The 22,741-nt window shown below is 33.5% G+C and overlaps 1 protein-coding gene across 4 annotated transcripts in view; it reads right to left on the bottom strand.

Annotated features, from left to right (window-relative positions):
* The window catches only part of PIK3C3 (phosphatidylinositol 3-kinase catalytic subunit type 3), a 158,447-nt gene that overhangs the window by 87,980 nt on the left and 47,726 nt on the right, over positions 1-22,741 (bottom strand). For 3 of the 4 annotated variants that reach the window (XM_036885051.2, XM_036885053.2, XM_036885052.2), the window contains exons 5-10: positions 21,587-21,673; positions 19,589-19,684; positions 13,928-13,999; positions 11,399-11,503; positions 10,641-10,733; positions 3,468-3,653 (exon numbers count right to left, since the gene is read on the bottom strand). In XM_036885051.2, the coding sequence (XP_036740946.1) occupies positions 3,468-3,653; positions 10,641-10,733; positions 11,399-11,503; positions 13,928-13,999; positions 19,589-19,684; positions 21,587-21,673 (639 nt within the window). The remainder of the gene's footprint in view (positions 1-3,467; positions 3,654-10,640; positions 10,734-11,398; positions 11,504-13,927; positions 14,000-19,588; positions 19,685-21,586; positions 21,674-22,741) is intronic. The other variant, XM_057504142.1, reaches the window with a different exon arrangement.

The following is a 22,741-nucleotide window of genomic DNA, read 5'->3' as shown; positions in this document are numbered from 1 at the left end:
AGATAAAAAGGGATGAGGTAGATCATCATCATAACAATAACTACAGGGAATAAATCTAAGTTTTAAAAATGTGTATAATTTTTATGAAATCATGACTTGAATGAACAAAAAAATCATGTCTCCAGGAGAGAGGATTTAGTATCACAAAGATGTCAATTTTTCCCTAATACATAAATTTAATGTAATTCTATTTAAGGTTCTCATAGAGTTTTAAGAAAATGCCAAATTTACTCTAAAGTTCTTGGGAAGAATAAATGTATAAAAGTTATAAAGAAAAATATAAAGAAAGAAAGGGAGTGATTTGTCCAATCATGTGTTTAGTTATTCTGAACTGTAAATTTTTGAAGATACAAGCACAAAAATGTATTTGTAGAGGATTATCAGCAAAATATAAAAGGCATATTATCTTTTGGCTTAATAATTCCAATGCAAGCTACTTATTCAAGAATATGGAAAAACATACATCCAAGTCTGTTCACTAAAATACAGTTATAGCAAAAGATTGGAAATAATACAACTGCCTATCAAAAAAGACTAACTGGTTAAATACATTATAAAATAAACATGCAATGAAATATCATACTACTGTTTCAAAAGAATAAGGTAGATCTACAGGTATCCATAGTTTAGAAACACAGTTTGTTTTTATTAACAGATTAAACATGCCCTTGACATCATTTGCCTTGATATTAATTTGCCTATGTTTCCAGACTTCATAGACAGCAAATGTGTTGAAAATGAGAAAATGTCCAAGTTATACTGTTCAGCTAAAGCAAGTTTTTAAAATACATATAGAATATTCCTATTTGTGTTCATTTCTGAAAAGAGGTGTATATACTGTATGTGCATACATTTGCAATTTGCATAGAGCATATATAGAAGGATGTAAGTGGCTACCTTTCTGGGGATAAGAAATGGCTGGAGGAATGGGGTTGTCAGAGGAGTATTACCTTTATATTATTTCTTTCACAATTAAAAAACTAAGCGAACTGGAAAAGAAAAAGATGAATATTACAGTAAAGGAATAAATCAAATGATATGGGAGCAAGAAACAAACAAAAATGACACTGGCTTTCTGGGACGGTTAAGAGAGGTTTTCCAGAGGGGTGAGGTATGTGCTACACCTTGAAGAGTGAACAGGAGGAAGACTCCTCTAGGATGATGAAGTTACACATACAAAGACATGCCTACTAGAAAGACTATGCCTACTGGAGAGACTATACTCAAGGGCTAGAAAAACTGTCCAAATATACAATACAGTACTTTTCTTTCAGGCTTTCCAGTTTCCTAAGAAGTGGATATTTAAACAAAGTGAACTTTGATGTATCTTTCGATGTTATGATTATATGATCCTATTATCCTTTGCCATACCAAAAACATATGAAGTTTATAAAACAAAAAATACTATACACCACAGATAAAGCAGAAACAAGGAGACATTTTACACCAATTAGAAATGAAAGAAACAGTATAAATAATTTTAGTATGGAATTTACACAATATATATGTACAATCTTTCTGCGTATATGTTTGAGCACCATTTTAAAAACTGCCTCACATAATTTTTCTTCCTAACTAACAAGTGACATAGCAGCTATTGTCACTATTTTTTGGATAGGAAACTGAGGAAAGAAAAAATGATATATAGTGGTCCCAAAGAAATAAATATAGGTACATAGTGTCAGTGAAAAGAAAAACTTTAGATCTTAATGTATATCTGAACAACAGATTGAGAGACTTTTTTTCAGCTGTAAGAAAATTAAGAGACTTTTTTCAGCTGTATACAATTTATTACTGACCTACATTCAAAGGGAAACCAACAGATAACACCATATTATTTATGCTATTTTCTCTAGAACCTCAAAAAAACTGTCAATAATTGAACCATATTTTGCAGTTTAGAATGCATGCAATGTTTCTATCATTAGCCTCTACCCCATAACAAAAATTATAAAATGATCTAGAAATAGTTCAGTACCTGCATGAACACTGGCAACTCCAGAGACAATAAAATACTCAACCTTAAGTCTGTGAGGTAACTGACATCAGACAATCAAAAACAATGATTTGTAATTTCTCTATTTAAATTTTGAACTCACATGGAGGGTCTGTCTTGACTACAGCCCAGAGGCTTTATATAAATTCTATGACTAATGTTAAACACAGAAAATTAATGACCTAAGTGAAATTGTTAATGAATTTCAAAATATATTTCAACATTTCAAATAAATATTGTAATAATTTTTTTACTTTTGATACAGTAAAGACAATGAGGAAGGAGAAGATAATATGCTGTATTGCAGTGCTTGTAACTGCTTTTTGACAGAAAAGTGAAAAATATCCTGCTCTGATAATATTATACAATGTCTGAAATTTGTCTCAAAATTATCTAGTAAAGGGTTGGGAAAGAGGAGGAGAGAATAAATGGTGTTACAGATGAAACAAGATTGGTTATGAGCTGGCAACTGTTGAAGATGAATAAATTATATGTGATCATTCACTATACTATCTTAGTGTTTAAATTTTACTACAATTAAACACACATGTATATTGACCTCATCAATCTGAATGCTGCATTTTCTTTCTTGAAATTCAGATACCACTACAAATTCAAAATGATTAAAAATAACGGTCTTTGACAATATTGTTCTATGGGATCAGCATTCCTATATATATCAAGGCTTAAGAAAAGTTATCCCATATCCCATATCCCATAAACTATTAGGTTACGTTTCAGAACGCATTCACCTTATAAATATTAATAAGTTGAAAAAAGTTGCTGGATTAGTCTACCTTATTAGGAATTAATAAAACTAAAAATACAGCACTGCTTTGTGCCAACACAGTGCTCCTCGTTCCCTGCTGGCCTTTTATATGTGTGTATGCACACACACACACACACACATATATATATATGTAAAACTAAATAGCCAGCATAAAGTTTGCAGCCTTTGCTTTCCAGAGCATTCAAAACCACCTTCAGAAAATCTACATATACACATAATTGTCAACAGCTGAAAGTTTAAAGGAGGATTTTTAAAGAGACTAAGATGATGCTGCATCTCTATGCTTTAAAGGCCCCAAGGGCTTTCCAAGGCTGCAATTAAATGTGGCTTGTTGTATACTGACTGATAGATGGGATCTGAATTATTCCCTAGCTGGTGCTGCATTAAACCATTTTTCATTAGAATTCCTTTTTCCAGACACAGCAATACAAGCTCTGCTGCCAGGTGAGTGTCCTGGGAGAGATTGTCCTATCATGTAACAGATCAGGAAGTAAATTTTCATTTCACAGAGTCCTTGGAGGAATATTTTAATTTTACTTCTGAAAACATACCTAGTATATCCTCTTCCTTTCTAAAAATCAATCTGTCTCTCTCTTACACACACACACACACACACACAGTCCATGATCAGGCTCTAGTTTAAAATGTAGCCAGTTGAAGGAGTGATGAATAATTACATACCTCATCATCTGCCTGTCGCAACCGGGCAACAGCATAACGCCTCACTGTTGGATTGGTGTAATGGGAGGATAACAGCTCCAAGGAATCCTCTACATCCATTGGCTTCCATTTTCCCAGAAGTTCCAATGCCTGTTTGGCCTCCTGAGGTAGATCCCAATTAACACATTTCAAGAATTTTGTCAAAGCCTAAAACCAGAGAAGATTTTAAAATTAGAAAACAGCCTATTACCTGACAGAGAAAAGTAAGGTGTTAGGCAGAGTTACACTTGGTCCTGATGGAAGAGTTACAGAGTGAACGATAGATGATTTGTGTAACACTAAACAAAGGTATACGTATGATCCCTGAAAAACACTGGACAGGAGAGAAAAGCAAAAGCATGTTTCCTCTAACTTTACATTTTTCAGGTCAAACCGATTAAAGGGCACTTATGAATTTTAAGTTTAGTTGACTTTTCTTCATTTCACTTTTTTATTTCAAAATGCTGCAGGTCTCAAGACATGGAAATAACTGAGGCATGCTTCATCAACTCTGAGATGCCTCAGAGACAACATAGACATGTGACATAAAATACTGCCAATCAATGAAAGAATCCAAGGCCAAGCCAGGGTAGACTTCCCGTCACTGGCCCATCCCCAGCCCCTCCCCAGGGTCTCTGGGTTCCCAGATACTCACACATGAGGACTAGAACCAAACTCAGTATGTAAGTCTTTCTTACACAGAGAAGCACTATCTAAAAAGACGATCAAAAACTCCACAGAAACAAGCACAAAAAATAAAAACAGAAGCAGTGGCAAATATTCTATGACTCAGCTGGCCGTTTGTAGCATTTGTTCTGGAACCTCACAGACAGGTAGTATACTGAAGTTTTCACAAGACTGTCAGGTAAGTAAATTACCTTGGAGCATATAATTCATGGTTGCATACATAATAAATGCTCTTTAAAGAAAGGTACATACCTGGTTACCATAAAAAGTAATTTCCATTGTTCGCTCTCCCTACTGGAAACTTCTTCCTGACTGATTCTAAGACATTTCTTCTTTCTCTTTTTCTGTCAATTCATTTCTTTAACAAAGATAACTTAAAATTTTTAAATTCCTGCTCTGCCCAACTAAAATCTTTTCATCAGTAAACTACTGAAGTTCTCAAGAAAATGTCCACTTGGACAACAAAACACAACTACTGGTTAGTCTGACAAAATGAACCTTCAAGCCCATCCCCTTATTCTTGATGTAACTAAATTAAGAAGAAAGGCACTATAGAAATTACATACAATTTAAACATTAGACTAAATAATCTCAGCAAATTATGTCAACCTCAAATAGTAGACAAGCTAGACCTAAAATCCAGATCAACTGACTCTCACGGATCTTCCATCAGATGGTTCCTCCTTACCATTATGGCACTGCCACCTCTCCCAATTAGCTGTAAGTCCATGCGGCTTTGGAGCAATGATTCCACCAACACTAATTTCGTAAATCATTTCCAGTTCCTGTCAATTATTTCTTGCAATATTCCCTATATCTTCCCCTTACCTTGATTTTCACTATACCACACATGTGGAGTTTGGCACAGGCTTCTTACCATTAGTTTCTCTTCTAATCATTTCATACAAATTAACAAAAGCTTAAGTTAAAAGTGATTTTAGCACGAACCTCTCACTCTCAGCAGATATTTACCTCAACCATGAAAAGCCCCAAAATTTACTTAAGTAATTCCAGTGAATAATTTCCAAAGGACCCATTATATTTATAGACAGTGAAGCCATTTTGGCTGCGATTTTTTTAACTATAATTAACCAAAAGGTAAGAGTGTCTTCTTGTATCTTCTTCCCATTGGCCAGTTTCACTGTCTGGAGAGAATGAGAGGAAATTTTTGAAGAATACTGAATATTTGAAGATGACTGTTATATTGCTATACTGTGGTTTCCAATGAGATGATAGAGTCACTCTAGCTTGTAAACAGGCAGACATAAAAACAAAACCTTGGCTCTCAAAAACATTCCACTGATATCCATCAACTATCCAAACCTCTACCTCTCTTTAAGCTAATTCTCACTGCCCTTCTACACTTCAACCAAGTTAACCTATTTTATATATGACTGTCTAACTCCTCTCTACAACTCTTCCTTATGCTCTTCATCTTAAGGCCAGCTTGCCAAAATCTTAACTTTTCCAGGAAGTTTTCAGCAACTTTCAGCTCATCAGCCACTTAGTAGTTGCCTCAATTTTACTACCTTCATTTAAACAATGACCTAACTGCCTAATGCTTTTGTGGCATTCTTACCTCTACAACTGGAGTCTGCTTTCCCCACAGACAGCTACCCATTTCTTCTGCACCTCCTGCACACCAGTAAGTACAGTGCTCCCTCTCCATATAGGAACACAGACTGCTTTACCACCTTATTCCATGTATTGCTGGTTTCTAAATATATGTCTAGGTTGAATGTGGAACAAAGCAATACTTCTAAAATAACTACAGTGAAAGCTTTCCCATTGCACAGTACATAAGCAGTCTTAATACAAATGTGTGGCTATGTAATTATAAGGAAATTTAGTACCATGCCCATGTACTCAATTCAATAAATGAAACTATCTTAACTTCTAGATTCTCAGATTTGTAGACTTACCAGTAAGATTTATTGAGTACCCTGCTCCTAAGGAAGTTAAGGCACTACACAAAAAATTTCACAGCTGTATAATGCTAAATGTTAGATGCAAACAAGGAGGTAGTAGAATGAAGAAGGAAACAAGAGGAAGAAAGAGAAAGAAAAAAGTGTTGAGAATTTAAAGAGAAAAATAATAATGATACTTAATCTCAGGTCCTTTAAAGACACTGTATTGATCTTTGTAAAATAAAGGTACAGGATACAAATGCAATTTTCTCTCTAGAGGTTCCACAGATAACTGGAGAGTACAAGCTTTAGAGGCAGAGTGTTTAGGGTTAAATACTAATTCCCAGCTCCATCAATTATTAGCTGAGTCACTTGGAGCCAAGTGTTTAACTTTAAAATAAACCATCTCATAACGTTTGTGATAATGATAAAGTTATTGAATGCATATGTTTAGAACAGCACCTTGTATATGATAAATATCTGATGTTATTTATCACTATTATTCTATTTCTGACACTGAGCTCAACATCAAATGTTAACATTACTGCAGTTATTACCATGCTTTTTTTTAATAGCAATAAGTAAATAAATAAATATTTTGTTAATCTCCCTTCTGATCTTAGACTCACCTCACTGTTACCTTTAGTTGTTAGAATCATGATCACTTCAGTTGAGAAAATTGTATTATCATACATATTTCTAATCTTAACTTCTACCAACTCAATTATTGGAAATTTCTACCTTACTGATAAAGGAAAATCTTTTCTTCAACCCAAGAAACTTCTGACCGCAAATGTGTGGGTTTCTCATACCAACCAATTCCTTAATTCTCTGAGGACACCGCTGGGTGTGTCCGACAATTTAATTTAGTTCTAACACTAACCAACTGGAGTCAAGGCAGATTCCATAGGACTAAGAGGTCAGTCACACAAGACTGCTACCCATTTCAGATGCCCATCAAAAATTGTGGGTCCCCAGATTGCCCAAGCTTCTGTTCTACTTGGCTGCAAATCAGGGATTCCCACAAAACTCTCACATATGAAAATCTACTACAATGGCTCACAGTATGGCTGAAAGGAGATTATGGGTAAGAAAAGACACTCCTTCCTAGTGTTTTAGAAACTCTGTGCCAAGAACTGGGGATGAAGACCACATATATATTTCTTATTGTATCACAGTGTCACACTTGTTATTCTAATACTTCAGATTCAAGCATTCAAAAGTGAAAGTATCTCATCATCTTGCTTTTTCCACTTGCAATATTTCCTTATTTCAGTCACTCAGACCTAACTCCAGGGAGTTGTCTCCAAGTCACCTTACACATTTTCCTCTCCTTCCCTTGCCCTCCAGAATCACTCTCAAAATCAATACATGAGCCTCCTAATTATATTTTTCTTCATTCTCAGCTCTGCTTCAATCCTCCCCGGTTTATCTTCTTTAAAGTGTAACTTGTTAAGACATATTCTGCTCCTTTAGTGGTTTCTTACTGACAGTGAAATCCAACTCCCAAGCTTAGAACTAAGGTTTGTCACAAACTGACTCCATCTTTTCTATTCAATAGCGATTCATATAAACTTTTCTGTCCCTGAGCCTAACACTCTGCTTTACTCATGCTTTTTTCTCCATGAAAAATAATCACCAAATAAAAAATACCATCAAAGCTTTAAGACCAGTCTTTGCTCTACGAAACCTCCTCTGTATCACAGCACACAATGAACTTGATTTTTTATTATATTACCTAAATGTTCCCAAAGAAAGATCCGTTAATCAATTACTATCCTATAGCTTTCAATTTTGATTATGTACAAATATCCTTTTCCTTAAACAGCTTTGATTTATATGAAGACAGAGAAATGATGTCTTGTATGAAGCTAGGCCAAGAATTGATAACAAATACTCACTGAAATAAATTCATTTCTGCTTGTCAGGTGGCACAATTTCAATTATTGTCCTGATATCACTGTCTCATTAACTACTTCATAAGCAGCTCCGTAAGAATATTCAATGCCTCCCTATTACCTTTAGTACATATGACTCTATCTGTTGCTTTTCCCCAAATATAATAGAAAGGATTTAAGGTTATAAACATTTTTATAAGAAGAAAGGCCATTCACCATGGTAAAACCTGGTTTTGAAAAGTTAAAATATTCACATTTTCAGTTCCGTAATAATGAGTCATTTCCTACATGCTATGGAGCACAAATTTGAAAATACTTGATAAATTTAACTGGTTTTGTTAGACAAAGTTCTTATTGTGAACTTCTTAGCTGCAAAATCAAGTCCAGCCTAGAGGGTTTTCATCCAAAATACTTAAGACAGGTCATTTACAAAAAAGGGGTGGAAAGACCAAATTTAATTAAAAAATAAGTAAGAAGTATAATAAATCTCAGATAACACATTGGTGGAAATTTGTTCTTTCTACTTTTTCTCTAGGAAATCTTTTCAGCCTCAGGGCTCAAATGCCAAACAACCTAAATCACTGTTCCTGAGGAACTGATGCTGAAAGAATTTCTTTGTGTAAATAAATTAAGGGATGGAAAACAGGAGCATTTGTTTTCCACAAAACCCATTTTAAATTATTACAAAGATACAAACGTGGCTGTGTGAATAATTCCTCTGGTCACTTCAAGGCCAATATGTATTTGGTTTGCTGAAAGTGCTTCCCGAACATTAAAAAATATTGTTCACTCTACTCTAGTGATCATAAGAACCCTATAATATGTCCTGAGAATTGAAGTTTCATCACCCACCTTTCGAAAACTTGAAATCAACTAGTTAAATGAAACTTGTCACACACTTTATATCACTTGAGCATTTTATTTCTTTTCACATATCTAGAAGTAATTGAATTTCAGTGGGAAGTGACTACTTGTTTAAACAAACAATTTTTCTTGCAAGCCTTTCGAATATCTAAGGCAGTTCTGCTCTGTAAATCTATTCTATGCTTCTTGAACCTACACATCCTAACAGGTTTAATTCAGTATCTTGCTGTGTATTTTAGACAACACTGTGCTGCATTCAACACGCAATTTCTGTGACCAAGGTTATTCTTCATTTAACAGAGTACCAAGAACTAACTCAATCTTTTTGTAGAACACCAAATTACAAATCTGTGCTTCTATTGATGAGTATTTCCTTTTTTGCAGTGATGAAGAGAATAACATTCAAAACTATGGCACATTTGAAATTCTTCTCTCATTCTTGTTACAGATATAAAAGAGAATGAATGATTCATCTGCAAAGAATTTCCCAAGGCATCAATAAAAGATAAAGAGGAAAAGCTTAAAATGAGCTGCAACTGGATTTTTACCTTTATTTTAAAAACTAAAGGAAATACAATTGTTTCAGAAAAACAAGTTATACAAAGTGGCTAAAGACTATCTTAAGAGATTGTAAAACATATTCATTCATTTTCACATAATTATGTAACAGCTTTCTGACAAATACTAGTTTTTCTGATTCTTCCCTGTTTTGCCCCCAGTGCATTTCAGAATTTCTAAGGCATATACATGATGCTGCAAATATCTGTACAATCTTCTTTTCAATGTCTTCACTGGCTACCTTCTCTTCTAAATAAAACTCAAGTGTCTTGTACAACAGTAACAATACCTATGTTGTGGGGTTGTTGTGGGATTTAAAAGATCCCTGGTACATGGTGGCTGTTTAACAGATATTGGTTGTTTTTATTTATTAGACCTTAAGGGTTAATCCTTGAACCTATGTTCTAAGAATTAAAAGATTATTTTAAGAAAGAGAAGAGACTTAGAGTTCCCTGTCATTTAATCAACTCATATTAAATATGAGGGAACTAAAGCCTAGTTGAAGTAATTTCTTCAACTTTTTAAATTACTTCATATAAAAGCTTCTTAATGGCAATAGTAAGACCAAAACTAAGTCTCCAAACTGAAGTCTAGTGATACTTCACCACAATCCTCTCCAGAAACTATCTTCTCCATAACTGGTTTCATTATGGAAAGCAAATGTCTGGTTCTGACCTGGCCTCCACCCTGCACGCCAAGCTGGATGTCACTCCATGAACTCAATTTACACGTTTCAAATTAAATTTCTCATACTCTCTCTTGCCATGTTTCCTCCAGAATTCTATAGTTTTTTTTAATGATGTGAATATTTTTCTAGTCACCCAGGTTCAAAGAGGCGAGAAGGAAGATAGAAGTGAATCAAAATTTACTCTGCACTATTATGTGCCAGGTACTCTGCATTATCTCACCTGTGAAGGAGGGTTGTTATCAGAAAAATGAGGAAACCAAGCTTCCAAAGCAATCTGCCTCACATTACCTAGTTAGATGAGCAGTCGTGCCAGGAACTGAACCCAAGTTTCTCTGACTTAACCCATTTAAATACTACCTATGCTCTAACAGGTACATGTATCTCTGTGTGTATATACCTTTGCAATTTTTAAACATGAGAGTATTATATATATTGCTCTACAATTTTATTTTTTACAATAACTGTATTTCCATAGTAGTTTCACCTCATTCTTGTTCATTAGCAACAAAGTTTGAAGATAAACTTGATATATGAAAATAATCAAGAAACTCACTTTTTCTTGATTAGTAAGATAATATCTAAACTTCCAAACAAGATCTTGTTCTTCATATGTAAGTTGCTTAGTTGGTGGATAACTCACAATAATCTACAATAAAGAAAAGGAAAAAAAAAAAAGAATTAACTTGTGTCAAATATATTCTCCTATATATTCCATTTCCTTTGAAATTTTTCATCTATTTAAATGTTTCTTTAATAGAACTATACAGAAGCAAGGAGAATGTACATGCAGCTGAGAAAAAGAGTAAGAGTTAAATCTGCTGCACTCATCAGTCCAAAAAGGATAATTATTAGAGTATAATGGGAATAAATGATGAGACAAAAAAATCCAATTCTATATAAAAGTGTCATTATAGAGTTCATTTACTTCAACCAAAACAAAACAAAGTAACAAAAGCATCCCTCCTGGCAAAAAAAGGGTAACACCCAAAAAATAAATGTTTCTCTTGTCCAGTCCACGCACCACCACCACACGTATGTACACCAAGGCCTCTCAGGCAAAGTACCTTATGGTCAGTCACTAAGAATGCTAAATCATGGCAGTGTATATTATTTGTAGCTCTTTCTCTGTCTCTATATTTACTGAAAACCCCAGAAGTATAATAAAACTAAAGAAATATCAAATTGCTGAAATTACAAAGGATTCATTACCTAAAAAAAATACATATCTCAATACTTTAAAGTGAAATCATCAAATGCAACTAAAATAGCCATTTAATTATTTTTACATGAATATTTTATAACTTCTCTTACATTCAGTTGATCCCTTGTGGCAGCATTAGGTTTGAGATCATGGTCAGAAGGTCCACTTCTTAAACTTCGGGCAAGCTTGTGGTGTTTGCTCTCAACTAAATTCTCCTGCAAATTATTTAAAAATATTAACCAACAATGTAAACTTCACCAAAAGGAAGTTTCAATAGACAGAAATAAAAGAGTAAACAGTTGTTTATTTAAGACTGTATTTAATACTTAACATTTTCTTCTCGTAATAACTTTAGTCTCCTCTGTATCCTTAAAATATATCTCCATTTTGAGGTAGGGAAACAAGGCAGGCCTTAGGTTTCACTAGTGCCCTAATATGCACATCATTTCGGTTTCTGGAAACACCTACACCTCATTCTCCACATATTCAAGGTTTTTGCATCCTCTGTTCCCTCAAGTATCACCTTCACTCTGAAATCTTCCCTGACAACCAAGACTAACACAGTCCCTCTTCCCATGAGCTACTGGTGACCATGTGGTAGCACTTACTGCCTGCCAGGAGTAACCAAGGGCAGGGACAACAACCATAATACTTAAATAAACATATCTGACGTTAACTATCTTACAGCCAAAATTAGTTTTCAATATACTATCTTTGCTTAGGAGACGATTTTATTTTTGCATGTGTGAATTGTCTGCTTATGACTTTTTGCTGATTTTCAACTGGCTTTTTGGTCCTTTGTTCCTCAGTTTTTAAGAGTTCTTTATAAAAAGATACTCAGTCTTTTGTGACATATGTCAATAGATTCTCACATTTTGTCAACTGTCTTTTGACTGTTATGGTGTTTTTGCCATGAAATAGTTTTAATGCAGTACAAGTTATCAATAATTTTTATTGTCTCTGGATTTTGAGTCATTGTTAGAATAACTTCCTTTACACTGAGAGTAAAGGGCTAATAAGTTTCATTTTTTAACATTTGAAGTCCTGACCTATATAGAATTTTTCTCTATGTGCAGTGTGAGTTATAGATCTTAGTTTTCTTTTTCCAAATGGCTAATCAATTTCCCAGCACTATGCTCCAGTGACAAAATGAACTTTCATCACATATTAATTTCCATACGTTTGTGGATCTATTTCTGTGCTTTTTATTCTATTCTATAGTCTATTTGTACATGTATATATGTTAGTACCACACTATAAATATACAAATTTTGTAGTCAGTTTTATTGTCTGATATAATGGTATACCAACTAAGTGACAGTTTGTTAAAATACATTCCTCTACCAATAAATAATCCCGACTACAAACAACTAAATTGTTGAGCACAGAGGGTAAGGAGGGTACTTTTATTTTTTTATCGTTTCATTCTTGCTTGCATTTAAAACTTACAATTTTTAACAAATGCCCTAGTTCATTTTTAATTACAGCAACCATAATGTTAAAGTTGTAATTACTGATGAGAATTTTCTTTATAAAAGAATATACTAAATATAGACATCTCATCTATCTGACATTTTAGTAGGAGTTACACAAAAGCAATTATCTGTGGTCCCAATTATGATACTTATTTATTCAGCCATTTCAATGGTAACCATAAACATCCATTCTTGTGTTTCAAATACCAAAAATGCAAAATATAATTTGATTTTATGAAAATTCGGTGTTAGCTTTAGATATATTAACTTGATTTTATTATTCTATGAATAGGAACTGTAAAAGTATTTAGGGTGTTAGTTTCTAAAAGATTCCCAAGTGACCCTTTTTTTCTAACTTTTTATACTCCTTTCTCCTATCTCTTCTTTTGATATTAGACCATCAGACATTACTTCCTGCTTTAATAACCTGTATTTACCTCCGTCATATTTTTATTTTCCAATGTGCTACTTTTAATATACTTTGGTCTGATTAGGAAGGGAATAAAATAGAAATGCATAAAAAAAGAATAAAATGATGTAACATTTTAACATCATTGTAATACAGTACAGTGATGTAAATGTATTATAAGTATAAATATCGATCTATTGCACTGCTAAAAGGATTTTTTTGCCTAGAACTTTCTAAATCTGAAGTCATCTAATTAAACTTTTGTTGCAAAGTACGAATTCTTGTTTCATATCCCTGAGACATTCATTTCAAAATCATCCAAGTCATATGATCCAAAGACAACAGTTCTAGTAACTTGATGATCTTCCCTATTTTTTAACAAAATCAGTCTCCCTAAAATTTTCATCCATGGATCTCAGAGGTACCTCCTGGTATAAACAAGTTCCACTTCTGCACAATGACAATTTTTTCAAATTCTTATTCTCCCAAGTCCTCACTTCAAGACTATAATATCCCTAGATCTTTCAATAATTCAGATAAAATGGCTCCCTGAGACTACGGTATCCTGACCTTATTTTTAGGTGTTAATATTTCTTGTGAGATTTCTAGCTGAAGCTGATTACAGATAGCTGAAATCACTTTTAGGTAACTAAGTTAACTATAGATACGCTTTTTAAAAAGAAAATGTATAATGTAGATCTAGGTCATAATCACTCAGGTAAAGCACTTTCATAAGAAATTTGACAAAAACTCACCATAGACATCTGAGGGTCAGGAACTTTCACTATCTCAAAGCTTGTTAAAATTGGAGATGATTCATCACCATCCTGGATTACAGTGTGACAAATTAAAACAATAAATAAATAAAATTAAACCAAATGGTAAGATACATGATAATGTACACTCCAGTGTATTTTAACTCTATATACTGATCATTCCTCCCTTCAAAAAAAAATCTTCTTTCAACTATATTTTAAAATATGTATCTATCTTTTACCTTTTGTTGCTGATGAAGTATTTTGAAAAAGATAAATATAACAATAAAATGTATATTATAATTTTTAGAGATATGAGGTCTGGGAGATTATATTTGTCATTAATTTCTGATTTTGCTTATAATGACAATGGGTCAAAAATAATATGTCCTAATTTTCAAACTTAAAACAAGAAACCAGAATATAATTAAAATATGCCACAATGGATGTGTTTCATCATTTGCAAAAACAACTAAGTATATGTTGTTAACTTCAAATTATGACATTTGAGTTCCATTCAAAGGAGCAGAATTTTAAGTGCTGGGTTAATGTTACTCGATTTTATACACAGCTAGAGATGCAACAGCACTGCCTCTCAGAGGGACACCTACTCAACACAATGTATACTTGAATAACAAGAATCAATCCATAGATTCTTAAGAAATAAAGCTGCCTTATTTTGTTGGCATTAGCATTTTTGAAGAATGTTGACTTTTATTTTTATCCAATTCAGTCAAGAAAGGAAATTCAGCATAAAAATGTCACTGCATACATATTGGAAAAGGCTAAACTAATTAAGGTCAAAATTCATTCCCTCACAATTGTACAGCTAACATCAAATTTTTCTGTCAATTTCTAAATGCTGGTATATTTTCAATTTTAGATACGTGCAACAAAATCAGGAGAGACCAAAAGAGGGGCAGTACTAGGACTTTACTTTAGGTCAGTAATTGAGTCTCACCGAAAAACACAAATTCCCACAGCCCTTGTTTACCAGGCTGGTTCTCAGTCATAACACCAGAAAACACATACATCAGCCTAAGTGTGACAAGTAATCTTCACTAAGGCTATCTGTCCCAAAAGGCAGGTGACAAGAAAGTCTGTTTCCATTAGATTCAATACACTGGCCCAGCAATCTTTACACTAAGTGGAAATATGACAGGGTAGGTAGACAGGCATTAATTTATGGGCAATTTTCAAGAAGCAGTAGAAAGAGGTCAAGAACCTTTTCAAAAATACTTGAAATTCTTCTAATTTCCATTCTGTTATCATTTCATCTATTTTCAAAGCTGTCTTTCAAAAGATCCTTCACATCTCCAGTGTTACAAAGTACCATCTCCATTAGTATGTGTTTGCAGTATAAACTCCATATGGGCAGAAATAAAGGTTTTAAAAAAATTACATATAGTATAAAATGAAAAGTCTAATTTTATTAAAATGTATTGGTGACAAAACAATTTCACTCACCTACATTTTCCTTTCTTTTTTAATGTAGTCTTTGCAATGAATTACTAAATGATGTTAAAAAGTCTATCCTCCTACCATCTTTTTATTCCAGGGAGTATCTCTTATAAGATAAAAAACTGAAACAAGTTAACTTTTCCTATGCTGTTACTAAAGGGAAGGGGTACAAGCTAAAGGGAAAAAAATATGAATGTTAACTTGAAAAATAATAGAAAAATGATCATAAATTAACTATACAAACCCTGAACCTGCATTATGAAAATATCTTTCAACTAGGTGAAGAGGATAAAGTGGTACTAACTTCCCATTATAAAATAATTAAGTCACAGGGATAAAGTACAGTATAGGAAATATAGTCAACAATACTGCAGTGACTTTGTATGGTGACAGATGGTTAACATTTATCACGGTGAGCATTCATAATGTATATAATTGTCAAATCACTATGTTGTATACCTGAAACTAATATGACATTGTATGTCACCTGTTCTTCAATAAAACAAAAAAGAAAAAAATAGTAATAGTTATAAATATATATTTTAAAATAAAACTTGTAACGACTTTAATAAATAAAGTGTAGGTGAAATTTAGAAGTGCTGCTTATAATAAATAAATACTACACATTAAGTGTAGCTACATGCTAGAGGAAATATTATTCTGTTGAAGCTATATATCAAAAGTCTATCCTCACACTGATTTAAGTACTTGTCTAAGTATTTCTACAGTAATACCTGGTTTATATGATTTTGAACTATGCATACAATTATTTCAGTAGTATGTAAATGAAGACCCTTCAACAAGCATTTAAGGTACAGATATTTTTCAAGAAGCTACATATCAAACATACAACTACTTGCTTTCGCATAATGAGCAGACCAGAGTAAATCCTAACCACGTATTTGCTATCACTAAGCCTATTGATAACACGGTTTTCTAAAACCTGCACATAGTACATAATTAATGGACATTTATGAAGTCTTTCATCAGCATACATAGGGTTGTATATACAATTCCAATACACTATATACATATTCTTAATAATAAACACATCCTTTACTTTCAACAGCTTACCACTTTTACAATTCCCTTTTTATTTTTCAAATGAATACTGTTAATAAAGCTATTGCTTTAATGTCCTACATGCCAATTTGCAAAACAATTAATCAAAAAGTTTTTAACAGACACATGAAAAGATGCTCCACATCGCTAATTATCAGAGAAATGCAAATTAAAACTACAATGAGGTATCACCTCACACCAGTAAGGATGGCTGCCATCCAAAAGACAAACAACAACAAATGTTGGCGAGGCTGTGGAGAAAGGGGAACCCTCCTACACTGCTGGTGGGAATGTAAACTTGTTCAACCATTGTGGAAAGCAGTATGGAGGTACATCAAAATGCTCAAAACAGACTTACCATTTGACCCAGGAATTGCACTCCTAGGAATTTACCCTAAGAATGCAGCAATCAAGTATGAGAAAGATCAGTGCACCCCTATGTTTATCGCAGCACTATTTACAATAGCCAAGAATTGGAAGCAACCTAAATGTCCATCGATAGATGAATGGATAAAGAAGATGTGGTACATATACACAATGGAATACTACTCAGCCATAAGAAAAGGGCAAATCCAACCATTTGCAGCAACATGGATGGAGCTGGAGGGTATTTTGCTCAGTGAAACAAGCCAAGCAGAGAAAGAGAAATACCAAATGATTTCACTCATCTGTGGAATATAAGAACAAAGGAAAAACTGAAGGAACAAAACAGCAGCAGAATCACAGAACTCAAGAATGGACTAACAGGTACCAAAGGGAAAGGGACTGGGGAGGATGGGTGGGTAGGGAGGGATAAGGGGGGGAGAAGTAGGGGGGTATTAAGATTAGCATCCATAGCGGGGTGGGAGAAAGGGGAGGGCTGTACAACACAGAGAAGACAAGTAGTGATTCTACAACAGGTTGCTACGCTGATGGACAGTGACTGTAAAGGAGTATATAAGGGGGACCTGGTATAGGGGAGAGCCTAGTAAACAAAGTATTCGTAAGTATTCGTCATGTAAGTGTAGATTAATGATTAAAAAAAAAAAAATGCAGTTCCTATGTGGTGACCTCTAATGAGTTCTACACAATGATATAAAGGACATATAAAAGTGTAGGCAAAGGGTCTGTTTGTGTTTATACAGAGGATCAAAGCCTAATTTGGCTACCCCGAAAATGAACTAAGAAACGATATGAAAGAGAACTTCCAACATCAGCACTCTCGGGAAGACTCATGACAGAAGATGATCATCAAAAAACCCCAACAAAGATCCACGCACTGCTACAGCTGTAGATGCACTCATCCCACCAGCTCCTGGACTTGCCATGGGAATGAAGGAGATATCTAAGCTGGCCTGTGCATACAGTAAAACAACAAATTTGACTGGATCTATACTGTTGGAACTCAACCAAGAATTAGGAGAAGTGCAAATTGTAGCGCTCCAAAATCTTACAACTACAGACTATTTACTGTTAAAAGAACATATGGGATGTGAACAGTGCCCAGGAATGGGTTGTTTTAATTTGTCTGATTTTTCTCAAACTATTCAAATTCAGTTAGATAATAACCATCATATCATTGATAAGTTTTCACAAATGCCTAGGGTGCCTAACTGGTTTTCTTGGTTTCACTGGAGATGGCTGGTAATTACAGGTATGCTTTGGTTATGTAACTATACTCCTATTATGTTAATGTGTGTGCGCAATTTAAGTAGTAGCTTAAAATATATACATGCTGAAGTTACTCTACAAGAAGATATGTCAAAGAAATAATCAATCTTCCCATGTTTTCTCCCGCCTGCTACTTCTATAGCTTTTCTTCTTCCTTCCTAATTACAACGAACTCTTAAATAGAATTCGTGCCTCATATCAAATTTACCGAGTATCATAACTCCTCCAAGTGGTAAAGATACCTCAAGACAAATGCTGGGCATAGAAGCCACAGGGCATAAATATGCAAAGAAATAAAAAGCTAACCATTTCAAACAATAAGGCTTCTCTCTCACTTACCAACTTAACATTTCCCTGTATGGCCCCGGAAGATGACTGGTTAGCCAGAGACGGGTAAGATTCCTCAAGGGAGGAACAACCTAAGACAGGCACAGTCGCAGGGGGGTCATCAGGTGAGAAATTGGGGATCAACAGAGGTGAGGCTTAGAACCTCACCCCCCCTGTTCTGAGAGAAATCTTCTGCATACATGGATGTTTATTGCCCTGGTCTAGCTTGGATTAACACATAGTCTACAGGCACACACCTGATCATCTACATTTGCTCTCTTACAACACTAAACTCTGTTTTCTACCTTTATGTTGTATCTACCTACCACTTCAGCATCTTATTAAAAATAATAAAGAGAGAAATGTGGTATCCACATATAAATCAAGTATAAAAATCAAATGTTTATTCATATTTGAACTGACTGTTTATAGTTCATAATGCATGAGCAAAACCAAAAGTTTCTGTGATGACTGCCCTTGTACTGTTCACCATGTAACTTATTCACTATGTAAGAATTTGTTCTCCATGTAAGAACTTGTTCGTTATGCTTCAGAAGATTGGAGACTGCCGAAAATTAGGCTTGGGGTGGATTAATGATTGTGCATTGAGCATTGACTCCCCTATACAGAATTTTATTGTTGTTAACAACCATTTGATCAATAAATATGAGAGATGCCCTAACAACAACAACCAAGAAAAAGTACACACTTCCAATTGTAAAATAAATAAGCAACCGGGATGTAATGTATAGCATAAGGAATATAGTCAAAATATTGTAACAACTTGGTATGGTGATAGCTGGTACTTAGAATTATCATGTATATAAATGTTGAATCACTGTGTTGTACACCTGAAACTAATGTAATGTAATACTGTGTGTCAACTACCCTTCAATAAAAAATAATTATCTAAAAAAAAAAAAAAAAAAAAAAAAGTTTTTAATCTCTTGCACATTTACTGAATTCTGTAACCCAAACTGCATTACATGAATAATGTTGTTGTGCTGATATGATCTGATTTGTGCTATATAAACAGCTGCTTCTGACAGCTGTCTGCTGCTATCCTGCAACCAAATAATTCATCTCAGCAAGAACAGTAATTTTTTTTAATGTTCCCCTCCCCTCTACTTTAGAGACCATAAACAGTTCCAAGGCAAATACCTTTTCATAATAAACAATACCATATTCCTTATCATCACACTTGACACATCGAAACTCAACCATCAGGTACATGAAATTAGAACTTCGTTTTTCACTCTAAAAAAAGAAAAAGTTAGATTTTTATGTAAAATGATTATCTTCAACATTCTAAAGATCAGTATATTCATTATTCTCAATTCAGCAGCACATAAATCTATGAAGTACACTTTAAAATGTAACAAATGTTTATGTCATTGTTATAAACACATGGTTTTATGTAGTACTACTATTTTATTATACACAGCAAACTATTTTATCCAGTAGTGTCTATTTTTCACTTATAATTCCTTCCTGATACTTCATGACATTTTTGGATTTTTCTTAGTGTCTGAATTTCTTGAAGGTTATTTTGTATATATTTGCATGAGAACTACTTTATTTCAAAAATAAAGATGTTTTGTACTTGTAAAAATTTTAAGCAATTTAACAGTGTACCTAACCTTAAACCACATGACTAACCTAACTGTAGAAATTAACATAACAAAAAACAAAAGTAAAACAAAGTAACCAAGGACAGAGGCCATCTGAGCTTAACAGACATAACCTTTACACATTTTTCTGAATTTATAAATGGTCTTAAAATGGCTTACAGTCATTTGTAAACTTTTATTTACAGTATACCTTCAGTATACTGGGGAATAGTTACTTCTTCCCAACATAAAAAATATTGATTGTGTGTATGTACAAATGTGCCCCCTTAAATAAAAAATGCAGTGTTAATAATAAAATGAAGACTAAAAGGGTGATGAGTCTTAACTCAAACACTTTTAAAAATTATTTTAAATCTGTATGTGTAAAATCATAAGGGTCTAAAGAAGTCATTTAAATTGTTCAGTTTTATGAAGCATATTATTGTCTATTATGGTAATGGTCTCCTATCTTTTAAAGAGAGGAGGCAGGGAGGGTGAGAGGCTGGGCAAAGTAAGCCCTAACATTACATTTTCTACAACCAAGGATATCTAAGTTGAATAGAAAAATATAAGTAGGCATTTTGATTAAACTACTTTTGGAATTTGACTATCATAAAAATTCAAAAAAAGTAAACTTTTCTTCCAGTTCAGCATATTAAAATATATTATGAATGAATTTAGAAAAGAGACTCAATATTCATACTGAATATAAATGTTAAACACCACTAATTTGTTTTCAAAAAATGAATAAGGCAAGACTTTAAAAATTGTTCATTGTAAAACTAAAATTTTTCTACTCCCTGAAAACTATTCAGAGAATATAAATTAAGTCAGTTGTGCCCTATGGGAATCACTATAAGGTAGGCATATCACAAAATTGACAATTATTCTCTCCTAATATGACTAATTTAGTTGTTATTTCTGCTCTCTTGACACAGAATGTCAGATGAAATAGCTCATATGTCAGTGCAAATAAACAAAAAAAATTTTTGTTCTAACTCTGAAGAGTTTCATTGAAGACATCTTTTAATTAAACATATTCTGGACCAATATACAAGATCAAGAAATAAATAAATTACCTGAACCATGTTAACTTTTTATTAGGGTGCAGAGTCCTCTACGTAATACATAAGACACATACTGTCTTAACTGAGTAGAAGAATGGCTAACAATAACCTAAGGTAACTGGACTGAAGAGGTAGCACCGTGTTGAAAAATTTATCTAACACTTGGACTTGAACATAAGCGGCCACATGTAGAGAGAAATTAACAAAAGTGAGGCATCAAGCTTAAGAGAGGATTCATTTATAAGATAATTACTACACTTATGATACCCCTACCTACTTCATGGTTCAGTATGACATTAAAATAAAAGAAATGCAGACATCCCATTTCCACTTCTTCACATTAAACTCACAACTACAGGTTATCCTCAGTACTCCCATTTTTCTGGATACCTGGCAAGAGACCTGGAAAACTCTTCTCAAAAATTCTTGGTTTAGAAGTCTAGAGATTTTATTTTAAAATAAAAAACAGGGATATAACCCACCTCATTTATCATTTCTATCTCTCTAAATGTCAATCTGTCCAGCCAATCTACTTTCACCATGTGTCCTTGTCGATGAGCTTTGGTAAGCTGTAGAACAAACACAACAGAGCAAATTTTAACACAGGCTCACAGGAAGGAGGATTAAGAATAATAATTATCACCTACATGACACTGGAAGTTCTAGCTAATGCAATAAGACAAGAAAAAGGAAATAAACAGTATACAGATTGAGAAGAAAAAATAAAACATTTTATTTGCACATGACACAATCACCTATGTGGAAAATGTGAAAGAATGGACAAAAAACTCCTGGAACTAATAAACAATTATGGCAAGAGTGCTGGACGCAAGGCTAATATATAAATGTCTATCAATTTCCTATATACCAGCAATGAACAAATAGAATTTGAAATTAAAAACAGAGTATCATTAATACCCTAAAAAATGAAATTGGTGTGAAGTCTATACAATTTGTATAGTCTATAAAATTTGTACAAGATCTATATGAGGGAAACTACAAAACTCTGAAAACAAAGACAACTAAATAAATGAGGAGATATTCTATTCATGGACAAGACTCAATTTTATCAAGACAGCAATACTTTCCAATTTGATCTGTAAATTCAATGCAATCCCAGTCAAAATTCCACAAAGTTATTTTGTGGATATCAACAAATGATTCTAAAGTTTATATGGAGAGTCAAAAGACCAAGAATGGCCAATATAGTACTGAAGAACAAAACTAGAGGACTGACACTACATACCTAACACTTGGACTTGAACATAAGCGGCCACATGTAGAGAGAAATTAACAAAAGTGAGGCATCAAGCTTAAGAGAGGATTCATTTATAAGATAATTACTACACTTATGATACCCCTACCTACTTCATGGTTCAGTATGACATTAAAATAAAAGAAACGCAGACATTCCATTTCCACTTCTTAGCATTAAACTCACAACTACATACATAATAAGTATACATACTTATTATAAAGTTCAGTAATTAAGAAGGTATAGTCTTGACAAAAGAATAGACAAACAGACCAATGGAATATAACAGCCCAGAAATAGACCACATAAATAGATTCAACTGACCTCTGACAAAGGACTAGATGCAATACAATGAAGCTATACAGTCTTTTCAACAAATGGT

This window comes from Manis pentadactyla, chromosome 6 (assembly GCF_030020395.1).
Source record: "Manis pentadactyla isolate mManPen7 chromosome 6, mManPen7.hap1, whole genome shotgun sequence".
NCBI classification, from domain to species: domain Eukaryota; kingdom Metazoa; phylum Chordata; class Mammalia; order Pholidota; family Manidae; genus Manis; species Manis pentadactyla.
Note: the sequence above shows the minus strand (reverse complement) of the source record. Positions and strands in the feature narration are given on the sequence as shown.